General features: G+C 35.2%; 1 protein-coding gene across 4 annotated transcripts in view; it reads right to left on the reverse strand.

Annotated features, from left to right (window-relative positions):
• Window positions 1-15,520, reverse strand: part of LOC128243357 (delphilin-like) — a 71,709-nt gene that overhangs the window by 30,707 nt on the left and 25,482 nt on the right. For 2 of the 4 annotated variants that reach the window (XM_052961101.1, XM_052961091.1), the window contains exons 17-24: window positions 13,334-13,507; window positions 13,007-13,128; window positions 12,552-12,633; window positions 11,989-12,078; window positions 6,310-6,369; window positions 4,531-4,658; window positions 4,132-4,200; window positions 1,938-2,024 (exon numbers count right to left, since the gene is read on the reverse strand). In XM_052961101.1, the coding sequence (XP_052817061.1) occupies window positions 1,938-2,024; window positions 4,132-4,200; window positions 4,531-4,658; window positions 6,310-6,369; window positions 11,989-12,078; window positions 12,552-12,633; window positions 13,007-13,128; window positions 13,334-13,507 (812 nt within the window). The remainder of the gene's footprint in view (window positions 1-1,937; window positions 2,025-4,131; window positions 4,201-4,530; window positions 4,659-6,309; window positions 6,370-11,988; window positions 12,079-12,551; window positions 12,634-13,006; window positions 13,129-13,333; window positions 13,508-15,520) is intronic. The other 2 variants (XM_052961118.1, XM_052961110.1) reach the window with 1 other exon arrangement.

Below are 15,520 nucleotides of genomic sequence, written 5' to 3' on the forward strand. Positions count from 1 at the left end.
CACTATGAAATACTATTTCGGAGTGAAATTTTCCCCTTCCTTTCATAGTTTTGTTTACTTCTTTAATATGGATAATTCTCTTTTAAAGACATCCACCAATCAACAGTGATGACCATTGCAAAAATATGCTCATTAACAGATATAATTTTTATGTTCATAATTTGCCCACCAACACATATTATTTGGTGAAAAGTCTGTAATAGGTAAACAAATGTAACTTTATTATTAAAATCAATGATTTCCATATTGTTATAACGAGAGAGAACAGTTATGTATGTGATATCCTACATGCATTCTTGTTATTAACTGTGTCTAACAAGAGTTCTTAACTGTTGTAAGCATTTTGGATAAAAAACTAGAGCTATCACTGAAGGTGATTAATACCCCCGAATGCCGCCCTGATATGAAATTGCAGTCAACTATTTGGAAAGCCAACCAATAAATGACAACTTTATTTTATGGACTATTGTCAGTTATTCATTTTTTGATTATGTTTTTTTAAAGTTAGAAAAAAGGCTTTAAACAATATCAGTGATGCTAATACTGAGATGTTAATACTGATATATTTGATGTTCTAAAGCACAGAATATACGATTGCCGATGGCCATCTATAAATGAGTTAAGTTACTTTTTTTCAAGTTATGCTCCGGACAAGAAAAAAGTAACAAAGGGCAATAACTCTGAAATTGGCTGAAATAGAATTGCGGTTCCTGTACACTGCACTTCCTCTCATTATGATCTATCACTGTAAGAAGTTTTATTAAATTCCATCCAATCGTTTTCAAGTTATGCTCCGGACAAGAAAATGTAACAAAGGGCAGTAACTCTGTAATTAGCTGAAATAGAATTGCAGTTCCTGTACACTGCACTTCCTCTCATTATGATCTATCACTGTATGAAGCTTTATTGAATTCCATCCAATAGTTTTCAAGTTATGCTCAGGACAAGAAAAAAGTATTAAAGGCCATTACTCTGTAATTAGCTAAAATAGAGTTATGGTTCTTGTGCACTGCACTTCCTCTCATTGTGCTTTACCATTGTATGAAGTTTCAATAAATTCCATCTAGTAGTTTGCAAGTTAATGTCTGGAAAAAAAATTGACAGCAAAAAAACCCAAATAAATGGCAATAACTCAGTAATCAGCTAAAGTAGAGTTATGGTTCTTGAACACTGCACTTCCTCTCATTGTGCTTTTCCTATGTATGAAGTTCCAATGAATTCCATCCAGTACTTTTCAAGTTATACTCAGGACAAAAAAAGTAACAAAGGGCAATAACTTAGTAATAAGCAAGAATAGAGTTATGGTTATTGTACACTGCACTTCCTCTTATTATGCTCTACCATTGTATGAAGTTAAATCCAATTCCATCCAGTAGTTTTTAAGTAATGCTCCGGACAAGGTAAATTGCAACGGACTGACCGACAAACCGACAAACATACCGACCACAGGGTGACTCCAATATACCCCCTTCAAACTTCGTTTGTCGGGGGTATAAAAATAAATCACATGTCGAGGATACTATGATTTCACTGGCTAATTTCAGACTTAGAGCAGTCTGGAAGTTATGAGTGTGAGAGATTCTTAGTTGGAACATAATGTAATTATGAATAACTCTCTTAAATTGACTAACTGGCTGTTTGAAGTAAAATGTTACCATGTGTACCAAATTATCGTAAGAAAAATATTTCAAAGAATGAGGAAGAAGTCAACTCCACATACTTCATGCAACAGATCCACAACTGGACAGACCAACTGTGTGTTGACCCCAATTTACCATACCCTCCTACAAACATCATTTGCGGGCTTATAAAAGTTCTGGACAGACATACCCAATCAAGCAAATCTACTTTTCCTAGAAATATTAAAGACTAATAATATCATACAATACAAATATATTAAATGATGAATCCTATGTAATCCAAAAATTATTTGATACCTCTTTCATTTCGGTAATTTTTTCCTGGAAGTTGTCTTTGAACACGAGGGCCTTCAGTCTCTGTTCATACCCTGGCACTCGACTCATCTAAACAGAAAACAAGTTTTCAATGATTTCAACCATGTCGTGTCTAAATTCATGTTTTAGTCCAATTTTGTGCAGAAAAACTAATAAATATACTAAAACTGGATTTTGTGAAATAAATATATTACTTCTTTGAGTGCCCAATTTTTTGGAACAAAAAAACAATAATTAGGGTTAGACTCCTGTAACAAGAGTGATGTTTAACTATTGAACTTGATAAAGTCAGTTCAAACATTTGACAATCTATGGACCATAACTTTCCAGTCAATAATGCAATCACGCTGTTAATCTAACTCAGTCAAGAATCAAAGCTTATGAACATGGTAAACACATTTGGTAAAGATTGGATAAGAAATGATCTAGTTTAAGAGTGGACAAAATAAATTTCATCAAAATTTGACAAAAAAATGAAGGCCAGATTATATGCCAATAAAGATATACTAGTAACCAAGTTTGGTAAAGATTGAATAAAAAATGCTTAAGTCAGAGAGCACATATGAAATTCTGACGCAGCAGGGGTTGACATGTATGTTGACAACACAAGACAACAGATCCCTATATGAATGCCATGTTAAACACGCAACACAAATACTGTTTTAAAACATTCCATACTGAAACTAGAATTGTCACAGGAGTCAAAACCAGGCCTGAATGTCACCTGGACACAGGAATGATAAACTATTTCTTGGAAAAGAGGCCATAACTCTGAGGTTATTGTACACTGCATGTCCACTTATCATGCTTAACCTATGTGCGCTGCTTAATTAAAATCAATTATAAATTTAAGAAGTTATGCAGCTGACAAGAAAAAGTAACAAAGGGCAATAATTCTGTTGTTAGCAGAAATAGTGTTATGGTTCTTGTACACTGGACTGCCTCTAAATGTGCTTTATCATTGTATGAAATTCCATCCTTAAATTTTCAAGTTATACTCAGGACAAGAAAAGTAACATAGGGCAATAACTCTGTAATTAACTGTAATAAAACAATGAATTTTGTACACTACATTTCCTATCATTGGTTCTCTTATCTTACCAAGCATAACCCCAAGGACACATTTTGAAAATAATGTTAGAGGACCACAGAACAATGCTACATACAATATATTTTACCTGTAAGCCTTCTTTTTAAAAACATATTTTCCATGTCAAAGTTTGTCAAGCAAAGTTTGACCCCAGAGCAATCTTGAGTCCAGGGGCATGATTCAAACAACCTTGGTGGCCACTAAACAATGCTACATATCAAATATTTCTAGGCTTTGTTGTTTTGGAAAAGTTTATTTAAGATTTTCCTTACATAAGTAAAATGACCACTGGACCAAATGTAAATGTAGACCCAGGGATAACATTTGAACTAATTTGGAAGAGGATCTCTTGACAATGCCACTCGACCACTAGCCAGTGCAACATGCCATATAGCAAAGATCAAGTTTTGGGCCTTGTAACATTGGAGTTTTTCCTTTTGGTTACCAGGGTAAACATTATTCTCAATGGAAATATTTTCTTCAAACAGTTTTGAAAGAGTATCAACCAAGGATCATTCCTGTGTCGTTTGATGAAATTTGACCAAACAATATAGAAAGAGATGTTGTTTAAAGCAATTGTTGATGACTGATGCCTGACAACCAACCAATCACAAACATTGAGCAAGTGACCCATGGGACGTGGCCAGTTTTGAACCCAAGTCCACATTATGAGAAAACTTTGAAGAGGCCCACTAGTCAATTGTACACACTTAAAATTTAAGCTCTTTGCTTAATTGTATTGACAAGAAGATTTCCTTTCTGTTCCATGGCAACCAGAGTTCTGCATGGAATTTAATTCTTTGAACACTATTTAATAGGGAACATCCAAGGACTATTCCTGTGAAGTTTGGTTGAAATTCACCCAGTGGTTCAAGAGGAGAGTTTCATTTGAAGAAAAGTGTTGACAGATGACTTACACCAACAGACAACTGTCAAAGGGTGATCCTAAAAGCCCCCTCTGAGCATTAAGTGATCAAGTGTGCTAAAGTTATCATTAAATTAATGTTTTCCACAAAACTTGATTGATGAAGAGCATAAAGCACACAACTGTCTATAGATGATACTGGCTCAGCCAATGATGCTCACCTCATACGTGAAGCGGTCTGCTCTACTCAGCTCTTCAATGTCACCATTGTATGAGTCTAGCTGCTCCATCTGCAAATGTTTGTGTAAAAAGCTTTGAAATTGAATTCCTTTTGCAGGATTGCAAGTGCAACATTCTAGCAAAAAAGAACAGCACAAAAGCCGGAGAAAAGCCTTGAATTTTAATACAGTCAAAAACATGGTGATGAATATTCAGCTATGCTGCTATAATGTTCATTATCATGACAGTTAGTCATTTAAAATTTAATAATGTACAATTTTAAAATATCATGCCATTTATATATCCACCAAACCCTAATTTGTATACTACCAGTAATTCAAAAAGTTTCTGCAGCAAAACAACATGAAACACAATACTGGGCCCCTACACATGTGAAGTACCTCTTGTTTGTTAGGAGCATATGCGAGGAGTTGTCGGAGGAGTTCTGGAGTGAGGATAGCCTCGTCTAGCATGTAGAGAGCCTGCCGCACCTCGCCCAGGGATAGCTTCAGGTGACCGAGCAGGATCGCTGACAGGTAAACAACACAGAGTTTCAAAGATGGAATAGGAATGTTACCTTACACATGTGCAATGCATAGCAAATATGTAATGGTAGTTATAATTATACAGGAAACAAGGTAAAACATGCGATAATAGAATCTATAAGGCTTAGTTCAGATACTGACATGCAGATTGTCGACAATCAAACCTTACCATCCCTTGATATAAGTACTAATATATTTGTCCTAATAGACATTCCCTGCACCTGGTGTTCTAAACAAAAACATGTTGTAGCGAACAATAGTACACTTGGGATGGGGCTTATATAAATGATGTTAACAAATGTGCTTTCAATAATGCAGCAAAAAATACAATATTTACAGGAAACCCCCCCTGAATTATTCAGTTTTCCGCCAGGTTCATCATTGCTCACGTCTTAGAACCAGACCAAAATGCCCCCTTGGCAAGGATCAACTAGACAATAGCGTGTGGTAAAATCCTTGATACCACTTCCTGAATTTTTTATGAAAAACTCAAAATAAAGCTGAACCAGTATATAAAATAAGGCTAAAATCTGAACAGTCCTTTAAACATTTGATGCACTATTGTTTTTTATCTTACATTAAAATTTACTCATGCAATGCCCGTGTAAAGTCTGTGGTATAAAAATAAATCTAAGCAATAGTGCCCATCTAGCACATGGCCATATCACAGCCTCATAATGATGGGAAAAAAATAGCAATTTGAACCAGTTTCAAGGAATTTCTAGGAAAGATTTACTAGAACAGCTGATGTACCAAGAAATATTTTGCCACAATTAAGTAACTTGAGATTGGTAAAAATCTGTCATCAATATTGTCACATGTTTAACATCATGACAGAGCCTGACAGAAATTATGTGCAAAATTGCTGATACAAACACATTGTTTCTCTAGTAGAAGAACTGACTAAATACCTATAACAAGAGCTGTCACAGGGACAGCGCGCTCAACTATTCCGCCGCTTTTAAGTTTAAAGATTGCAAAGTTACGGTGAAATGTACATGGATCACTGGGAAATTAGATTACATGCAAAACCTGTAAAAAAATAAAGGGGCAAAATTTGCGTTATATTCAAGATTAAATTTTCATATATCTTTTATTGTAAAATGTTTTAATGCAAGACATGATGTTTTTGCTGAGATATTAACCTATGTGTGCCTACATGCAAAACCTTATCCAGAATTTGTTAATTTGCTAAATAATAAAGAGCAATTATTTGCATTAAATGCATGATAGAGTTATATTACTTACTTTTTTTGACACTTTTGGAAACTGACATGGGTCTGGCTTGGTCAAAATCGGTCCAGACCAGCAAATTGCCAATTTCTAGAAGCCCTGGTAACTTGCATGCACAATTTTAACAAAGGTGTATCACAAACCCTAATGTTAGTAGAATAGCTCTCCATACTCTTCAAATAGTTGAGCTAAAAATGTGGTGGCATCATATAAATGTCTTATAATTTTTAAGGACAGATCAAGCATTGACTTGAATGACGAATACAATTATTTTACAAACTCAATTCACAGTGGTAACTTAGACGTTTTGTTGTTCTGTACAGAGATATTCCAATCATATTATATTGTTCAATGCATTTTTAAGAATATTCATTAAATAATGGCCTTTCTAAAATTACTCACAGATGTTGTACGCCTTCTTTGAATTCAAGATGCACACTTCAGTTTTCTTGTCCGGTAATTCTGCATATAAACAATTACATTACAGGACACCATTGATGCAACATAAATCAAAAGATTAATCAAAACAACAGCTAGGCTGATTTGTATTTTGATGTATAGATAGTTCACAATCGAAAATAATTTCTTTTTTGGAGAGATTTTGTGTACTTATTGCAACATATGTCAGACATTATTATATTAAAACTTACAATTATCATTGTATGAAACTAGAACTTCGCGAGTCGGATGTATCGCCTGACGAATTATTTACTGTCGACATTATAGCTGTTGGATTGGCATTTTATTCATTTATAGACAATGATTTAGCCATTTAAATTTTGAAGTGTAGGTGGCATTTGAACTGAAGGTAAAAACGTTTAGTCGGACAAAAATTAACAACGAAAATTAATAAAGGGGTATAACTCTAAAAATATGGAAGCAAGAGTTATGGTTCTCACCTCTGCATTTGCCCTCAATGAGATCTATCTACCTGTTAAGTTTCTGGTTGATACCTCTTATGTTTATGATATATGCCCCTGACAAAATTAAAGCTTGAAAATTAACAAAGGGCAATAACTCTAAACATATAGATGCAAAAATTACGGTTCTTGTGCACTGCACTCGCCATCAGTAAGATCTATCTAGCCACATGTAGGAAGTTTTAAGTTGATATCTCTTATATTCTTCAAAATATGCCCCAGACAATACTTTAAGCAGTAAAATTAGCAAAGATCTATAACTTTAAAACTAAGAAAGCAAGAGTTACTGTTATTGTGCACTGCACTTGCCTTCCATGAGATCTTTCTACATATGAAGTTTCATGTTGATAACTCTTATATCATACAAGATATGCCCAAGACAAAAATTTAAGCATGAAAATTAACAAAGGGCAATAACTCTGGAAATATGGAAGCAAGAGTAACAGTTCTTATGCTCTGCACTTGCTCTCAATGAGATCTATCTACATATGAAGTTTCAAGTTGATATCTCTTATATTCTTCAAAATATGCCCCAGACAATACTTTAAGCAGTAAAATTAACAAAGATCTATAACTTTAAAACTAAGAAAGCAAGAGTTACTGTTATTGTGCACTGCACTTGCCCTCCATGAGATCTTTCTACATATGAAGTTTCATGTTGATAACTCTTATATCATACAAGATATGCCCAAGACAAAAATTTAAGCATGAAAATTAACAAAGGGCAATAACTCTGGAAATATGGAAGCAAGAGTAACAGTTCTTATGCTCTGCACTTGCTCTCAATGAGATCTATTTACATATGAAATTTCAATTTGATACCACTAATAGTCTTAAAAATATGCCCCGGACAAGTGAAAACGGGATGCTGACGCCAACAAAGGGCAATCACTCTAAAATATGGAAGTAACAGTTATGGTTCTTGTGCACTGCACTTGCCCTTTATAAGATCTATCTAGCTATGAAGTTTCAAGTTGATACCTCTTATATTCTTTAAGATATGCCCAAGACAAAACTTTAAGAATGAAAATTAACAAAGGGCAATTACTCTAAAACTAAGAAAGCAATAGTTACTGTTATTTTGTGTACAAAGGGCAATTACTCTAAAACTAAGAAAGCAATAGTTACTGTTTTGTGCACTGCACTTGCCCTCCATGAGATCTACATATGAAGTTGATAACTCTTATATTCTAGAAGATATGCCCCGGACAAAACTTTAAGCATGGAAATTAACAAAGGGCAATTACTCTGAAAATTTGGAAGCAAGAGTAACAGTTCTTGTGCTCTGCACTTGCCCTCAATGAGATCTATCTACATATGAAGTTTCAAGTTGATTCCACTAATAGTCTTAAAAATATGCCCCGGACAAATGAAAACGGGACTAGACCGCCACCGCCATCGCCGACAAAAGTAACCCCTATATGTCGCCTTCTCAGGCGACACAAAAAGTAAAGGTATAAAATTATAGACTTCTTTTTCATGAGATCTGATAAAAATGCTTTCTTAAGCATATTCTTATCCTTAAGTGATTAAATCACAGGTTATTTCATTAAACAGAAATTAATTATTAACTTAATAATTTCTTCCAACAGATTTACGTGGTATATAATGTTCATACAGCCAATTTTACATAGTGGGCAATAAATGGGTATTTAAATGAAATTATGAATATACCTGTACTATGCTTACTCAAAAGCAGTCATAGATAAGGTTATCAGAATATCACATCAACCACAAACAAGTAATCAGCACACCACATCAACCACAAACTAAGGATCAGCATACCAAATCAAACGCAAACAATTAATCAGTATATCAAACAACTAAAGAAAAGGAATCAGCATATAACAGCATCCAAATGCAATGAATCAGAATATCACATCAACACAAACAAGGGATCAACATATCACATCGATCACAGACAATGGATCAGCATATCAAGAAAACTACAGATAAGGGAACAGCAAATCACATCAGCTACAAAAGGAATCTGCATATCACATCAACCAAACACAAAGTATCAGCATATCACATCAATTAGAGACAAGCGATCAACATATCACATCAACCACAAACAAAGGATCAGCAAATCACATCAATAAAATACAAGGGATCAGCATATCACATCAATCACAGACAAGAAATAAGCATATCATATCCATAAAATACAAGGGATCAATAATAAAGGCATAACACATCAATAAGATACAAGGGATCAGCATAGCACATCAATAAGATACAAGGGATCAGCATATCGCATCAATAAGATACAAGGGATCAGCGTATTATATCAAACACAGACAATTGATCTGCATATCACATCAACTACAGACAATGGATATTCAAATCAAGTCAACTACAGATAAGGGAATAGCAAATCACATCCGCCACATAAGGAGTCTGCATCACATCAGCAGGCAAGTAATCAGCATATTATATCAGCCATAAACACAGACAAAGGATCAGCAAACAACATCAACCACAGAAAAGGGATCAACATTTCACCCCAGCCACAAACAAGGAATCAGCATATCTCATCAACCACATTAGGATTCTGACACAGAATTCAAACACAGAGAATAACTCAGCCTATCACACCAACCACAGGTAAGGAATCAGCATATCGCATCAACCACAGACCACAGACAATGGATCAGCATATCACATTAAACACAGACAAGGGTTCAGCATATCAAATCAACCAAACACAAAGTATCAGCATATCACATCAACCAAGAAAAGGGATAAGCATATCACATCAACCCCAGAAAAGGGATCAGCATATCATATCAGCCCCAGAAAAGGGATCAGCATATTAAATCAACCACAGACAAGGATCAGCATATCACATCAACCACATAAGAAATCTGCAGAACACATCCAACACAGAATGAATCAGAATATCACATCAACCCCTGACAAGGAATCTGCATACCACACTAACGAGAGCAGAGGATCAGATTTCCCATCAAACACAGAAAAGGGATCAACATATCACACTAACGACAGACAAGGGTTTTACAAATCACATCAACTGCATACAAGGAATCAGCATATCACACCGACCACAGACAAGGGTTCTACAAATCACATCAACTGCAGACAAATAATCAGCATATCACACTGACGACAGACAAGGGTTCTACAAATCACATCAACTGCATACAAGGAATCAGCATATTACACCGACAACAGACAAGGGTTCTACAAATCACATCAACTGCAGACAAGGAATCAGCATATTACACCGACCACAGACAAGGGTTCTACAAATCACATCAACTGCAGACAAGGAATCAGCATATTACACCGACAACAGACAAGGGTTCTACAAATCACATCAACTGCATACAAGGAATCAGCATATTACACCGACAACAGACAAGGGTTCTACAAATCACATCAACTGCAGACAAGGAATCAGCATATTACACCGACCACAGACAAGGGTTCTACAAATCACATCAACTGCAGACAAGGAATCAGCATATCACACTGACGACAGACAAGGGTTCTACAAATCACATCAACTGCATACAAGGAATCAGCATATTACACCGACAACAGACAAGGGTTCTACAAATCACATCAACTGCAGACAAGGAATCAGCATATCACAACAACAGACAAGGGTTCTACAAATCACATAAACTGCAGACAAAGACAGATTAACATCTTGTTTATTCTTAAAAAATGCTCAAATTCTTTTTCTTGGGAAACTAATGGTATCCCGGAACAACCTGTTTTCGACTGCCTAAGGATTATTTACATTTCAATCATAAACAAGTGATAATAAAAGATTAAAGTTTGTGTGTACCATTTAAAGCAATCATTCATCTTTGAAAAAATAAAATCTGTTTCAATCGTCTGTTGTATACAGTTTGCATCAAAAATGGCGGCTGTCACATGTTGTATTTGACCTAGATTCAACCTGTTTTCGACCATGATCTTTAACTATACTTCACAACAGAAGTTTGTGCTCAATATTTTTCATTTTAATTTGTTTAACTTGTTTTAACTGTTTAAAGTATTTTTTTCTTTTAAAAGTTCACCACAAGAGGGGCAAAGGAAAGCATCATCCCTTCTTAAGGCTCTCACATGGGTACAAAATGATAAATGCACCCATCATGAACCCTAGTATCACTGGCCCAACTCTGAATGAACCCCATATGACCTGCATAGGCTGCAATATGTATAATTTTATGATAACTGAGAGCCCAATTATAATTCAATATACTTACATGTAGATAAATTTCATTAATTTTAGAATAAGCAACATACCAAACTTTGATGTGCACTATACTAAGAAAACAATACAGCTTTAATCTGGCAAACAAAAACAACACGTTTTTAAAGAAGTATTATACACGTGAAATCATTCTAAATAAAGGATTTAATATGGCATAATTAAAAATGACTAATTGGAGTTGTTTCAAGTAAAACTGAAGTTTTTTAACGTCTTGCATTCCCATCCTTTTTCAAGTGAAGTTTTCTGACAGTTCTAATGTCATGGTTAAGAAATGGAGCATATTTTTACCGGAACTGACGCAAAATAGAAGTGTTTTACCTATTTTCAGGGGGCCGTCGAAAATAGGTTGTGGTCGAAAATAGGTTGTTCCAGGATACATAACATCATGAAAACACTTATCAGTATGGTCTCTACTTTATGCTCTACAGTGTTCACTTATAATGTTTTGCCATTGGGTACCATAGTATCGCAAGAAAAAGAATAGCTGTGTAAGCAAACTATGTTTTGAACATTCTCTACCATACAGACAAAGTGAATGACTGCCAGCTTTCACAAAGGCCAGAACTACTTTCAGTAGTTTTTGTTCTTTGTCTTTCACAAAATTGTTAAACAGAATACCAGTTCCACTTCCATTTTACCAGACCATACTGATGGGTGAGACGAGTCATGCAAACTCTGACCTCATCATGATTAACAATCACTGGAGCAATAAATATTGTGTTAATGAAAGGAAAGGAAACAAATATCCTTTAAAAGTTCATAAAACCTTTAAGGTTCTATCAGCACAAGAGATTTTGTTAGTTAAGGCGCCTTCAAATGAAGTTAGTTTGTCAGGGGATGGGAACTGACATAGTAGCAGGTATTACTTGAAGAGGTTACTGTTAAAGTACATGGCAGCAAGATGCAGTTTACTTTTCATAAGTTTGAGTGTGTCCATAGAGGAGGCAAGCTGGTGTTTTACACATGTACATAGGGACAGTCTCCGGGAACAGGGCGTGCTCCCTGAACAGAAAAAAAACAAACATTGTAGACACAATGTAATGTATTGACATGGTTGACAATGAATGAAACATACAAAAATGGTAGTTTAATCCTGGCTCATTATATTTCTTTTTAACTAGCTTGATTGTGAAGATGTGCATCACGCTTAAGTCTATTTCCTGGAAAAAAAACAGGCGGCAGTTTCAAGGATTCAAGGAGCAAATTTTAGACAGTTGTACTGGACTATTGAAAACACTCCTAGTTACAAAATCAACCCTAGGTATGAACTCCTAGATTTGAAATCGCTCCTAGGTACGAAATCTCTTCTAGGATTTTTTTTATGAAATGGCCTCAGTACTTGTGTCCATTTTGCAGAAATAAGAAACAGTAGAACCCATGACATCTTGTAGCGAGGTTGTCACCTTCACTTTTCTATCACCATTATTTCTAATTAAAACTAGAATGTGGTATCAAACTGTGTGATGTATACATACTTTGTCTGGGAGACTTGGTGGAAAAGTACTGTTCCAGTTCCAGGTAGCGAACAACGTCTTCAAGGTCATTTGCCTCACCAATCTGCAGCATACATCAATGGTGTGTAAACAAATGTCTGATATCTATGCACTATGTGTATCTGTAATCAGCTTGCTAATGATATTTGTTCTAAAGGAACAGAACCTCATAAATTCTTCAGACAGAATAAATACCAATCCTATGGACATTGAAATGCCAGTCATTGCTTCATTGTTTTTAGCCTAGCAATCCTGCAATAATTAACATGAATCAAACTGGTAAAATTCCTAGAACTACATCCTTGTACAGGTTCACCAGGTACAAAAATGTTCATACCTACAATTCAATGACCTGCACAACCCTTATCTCCTTTAAACCAGGGCACAAGTCTTAGTCTTACAGGACATTATGTGACTATTACATCATTGCATGTCACCTGTTCCCAGACGGTGTTCCCAACCCTCTGGCCATCCAATTTCTCCCAGTTGATCCTCTTCACATTCATCTGGGGTGACGTGTCACTCCACAATATGGGCGGAGCAGGTGGAGGGGGCGCCACTGAAACACCAACAGACATTGATTTCTATACAATCAAATAAAGGGAAACTAATTTAATATCTAACATTCTTTTCTAAGATTTCAATGTATATTTTGATATTGATGTTTGAAGCAGTTTCATTTTATTTTATTTCATAAAAAAACAATTAAAGTGACTGTTAGCTTAATCATAAATATTGTTGTTCAGCTTAATATAAGGCCTCACTTGGCGGAGGTGGGGGTGGCGGAGGTGGGGGTGGTGCAGTCCTTCCCCCTGGTGCGGTCAACTGTCCAGGGGTAGTCAACATTTCCCCTCCATGTTCTAGATCTGACACCTCCGCTGCCACGGCTGCATCCAGCTGCTTCAACGCCGTCAGTGCATGTCTGTTGAATGTGTTACCTGTAAATAAATGACTCAAAAGTAAGAAGAGGAAAGTACCATACAAAATTCAGTTAGGCACAAGCACACTTCCTGTTGACTGTGAAATGGATGAAACCTCTCAAATATCAATAGTACGGCAACTCCTATAATATACCAGCTTCAACATTTGCCTGAGTATAATGAAAAAAAAACAACTCTTTTTATGGTGTTTATGTATATGTTTATATACCTATACAGATGATATCTCTCAAACTATGGTGACTCCTTTATTATGCACTCTTCAAACATCTTGGCGGGAGTAAAATAGAAGTCATATGTGACTGGAACAGTAAGAACATAGCTTACCACAAGGTCAGACCTATCCCCTGAAGGTTTTGAAGGGCTAAGAGTGGAACACATATCACTGTTTTATGATAAAAATGGGCTAGTTTTCAAAAACAACCACTGGAAAAACTTAAGATTTCTCAGAACTGTTTGACCAGTTTTGAAAAAAATAAAATCATGGGATTGCTCTTTAGGGAACCTCAAGTTTTTAGTTCACAAGATACCTGTGGGGTGCAGGACTGGCTTGTCCCTTGGTCTCATCAGTTTCTGAATATACTTACACTTGAATGAGTATTAAGGTAGTATTAGGTAAAAGTCTTCCTGACAGAAGAAGACAGAAGATGACATCCAACTTGAACACCTTCACGCCACATCAGTGAGTCATCTTCTAACAATTTTGTTCAAATCTTGAGTCAAAATTGAACACACAATATATGTCAAATGCAAACAAATCTTACTTTTTGTCTTTGCTGTTCCCATAGCAACTGTTCTGAATGAAATGCTAGTCTTTGAAAAACTTTTAAGAACCTTAATTCCTAAACAAAAAATAAATAAATAAACATAGTAAAATCAGAACGTTACTATGACCTTGCCCTTGAAGTAAGGGACACAGGTCTTGTGCAAATGAGAAAGATAATGGACCTGACAAAAACAGGATGGATGGACCGATCGACGGACAGAAGGACGTGACAATGTGCGATAATCTTATATAACCCCCACTTTACTTTGTTTAGTAGGGTTCTAATTATTCATATTGGTTGAGATTTATTATTTAACCAACTGTTGACAGCATTGACAGCATCTAAAAAGCTAAAATGAAACAGTTGTGAGTTTCCACCAATCTGCCCTACCTTGTTTTTCATCCCAACCGTACATTTTTTGATGGGTCGATTTTCTCAATTTGCCAATTTGTTGTTTTTCATCAGTGCTTATAAAACCAATATGCATAATAAAGTGCCTGGTGCATTAAATTACATCACATCCTAAAGAACTTCAATGACTGCGACTAATTAACAAAGACAACAATTAGGCCCCAATAAAATGCTGCTCCCAACAATAAATGCAAGCTATTAAAGATGTACTGTATCTGGGTGACTGTAAGATTGATGCTGCAGCTTTAACAGATTCATAAATAACTGTAAATATTTTTCGACAGCACAGTAAAAAATGGAAAAAAAAGGATGTTGTTTTTACAAGGTGACTTTGGAATGTTTTACTTAGTTTTATTGTGTTCTAAATAAATATTGCAAATGGGAACATCTGTTTACAGTGAGTCATTTTTATGAGAATAAATGTTTAACTGTGAGTAATTTTAATATCACCATTTTACAGGATTTTAAACTAATGTCAATATTTGAAAAAGAAAAAAATGAAATGTTTCTTAATATTACATTAAACAATGAAACAATTATGATATCGTCAGTCGATATCATTTCCTCAGGTCGATAAATCCCCACATTGACATAAAATAAAAATAAAATTGTATATCCTTTCAATACGTAATAGAAGCACAACATATACCCGGTAGATTTGCATCAGCTGAATATCAATATTTTACTTTTCTTTCTCTAATCAAACTGTCAATGCATTTTGATAACTTTGACAACCAGATTCATTGATCATTTTGGAAATGTTGAAAAAATAATCATTTTTTCCACTGGTATAATTTATGACAGTAATAATTTATTTTATTACACTGTCAATTTT

This window comes from Mya arenaria, chromosome 2, assembly GCF_026914265.1.
Source record: "Mya arenaria isolate MELC-2E11 chromosome 2, ASM2691426v1".
NCBI classification, from domain to species: domain Eukaryota; kingdom Metazoa; phylum Mollusca; class Bivalvia; order Myida; family Myidae; genus Mya; species Mya arenaria.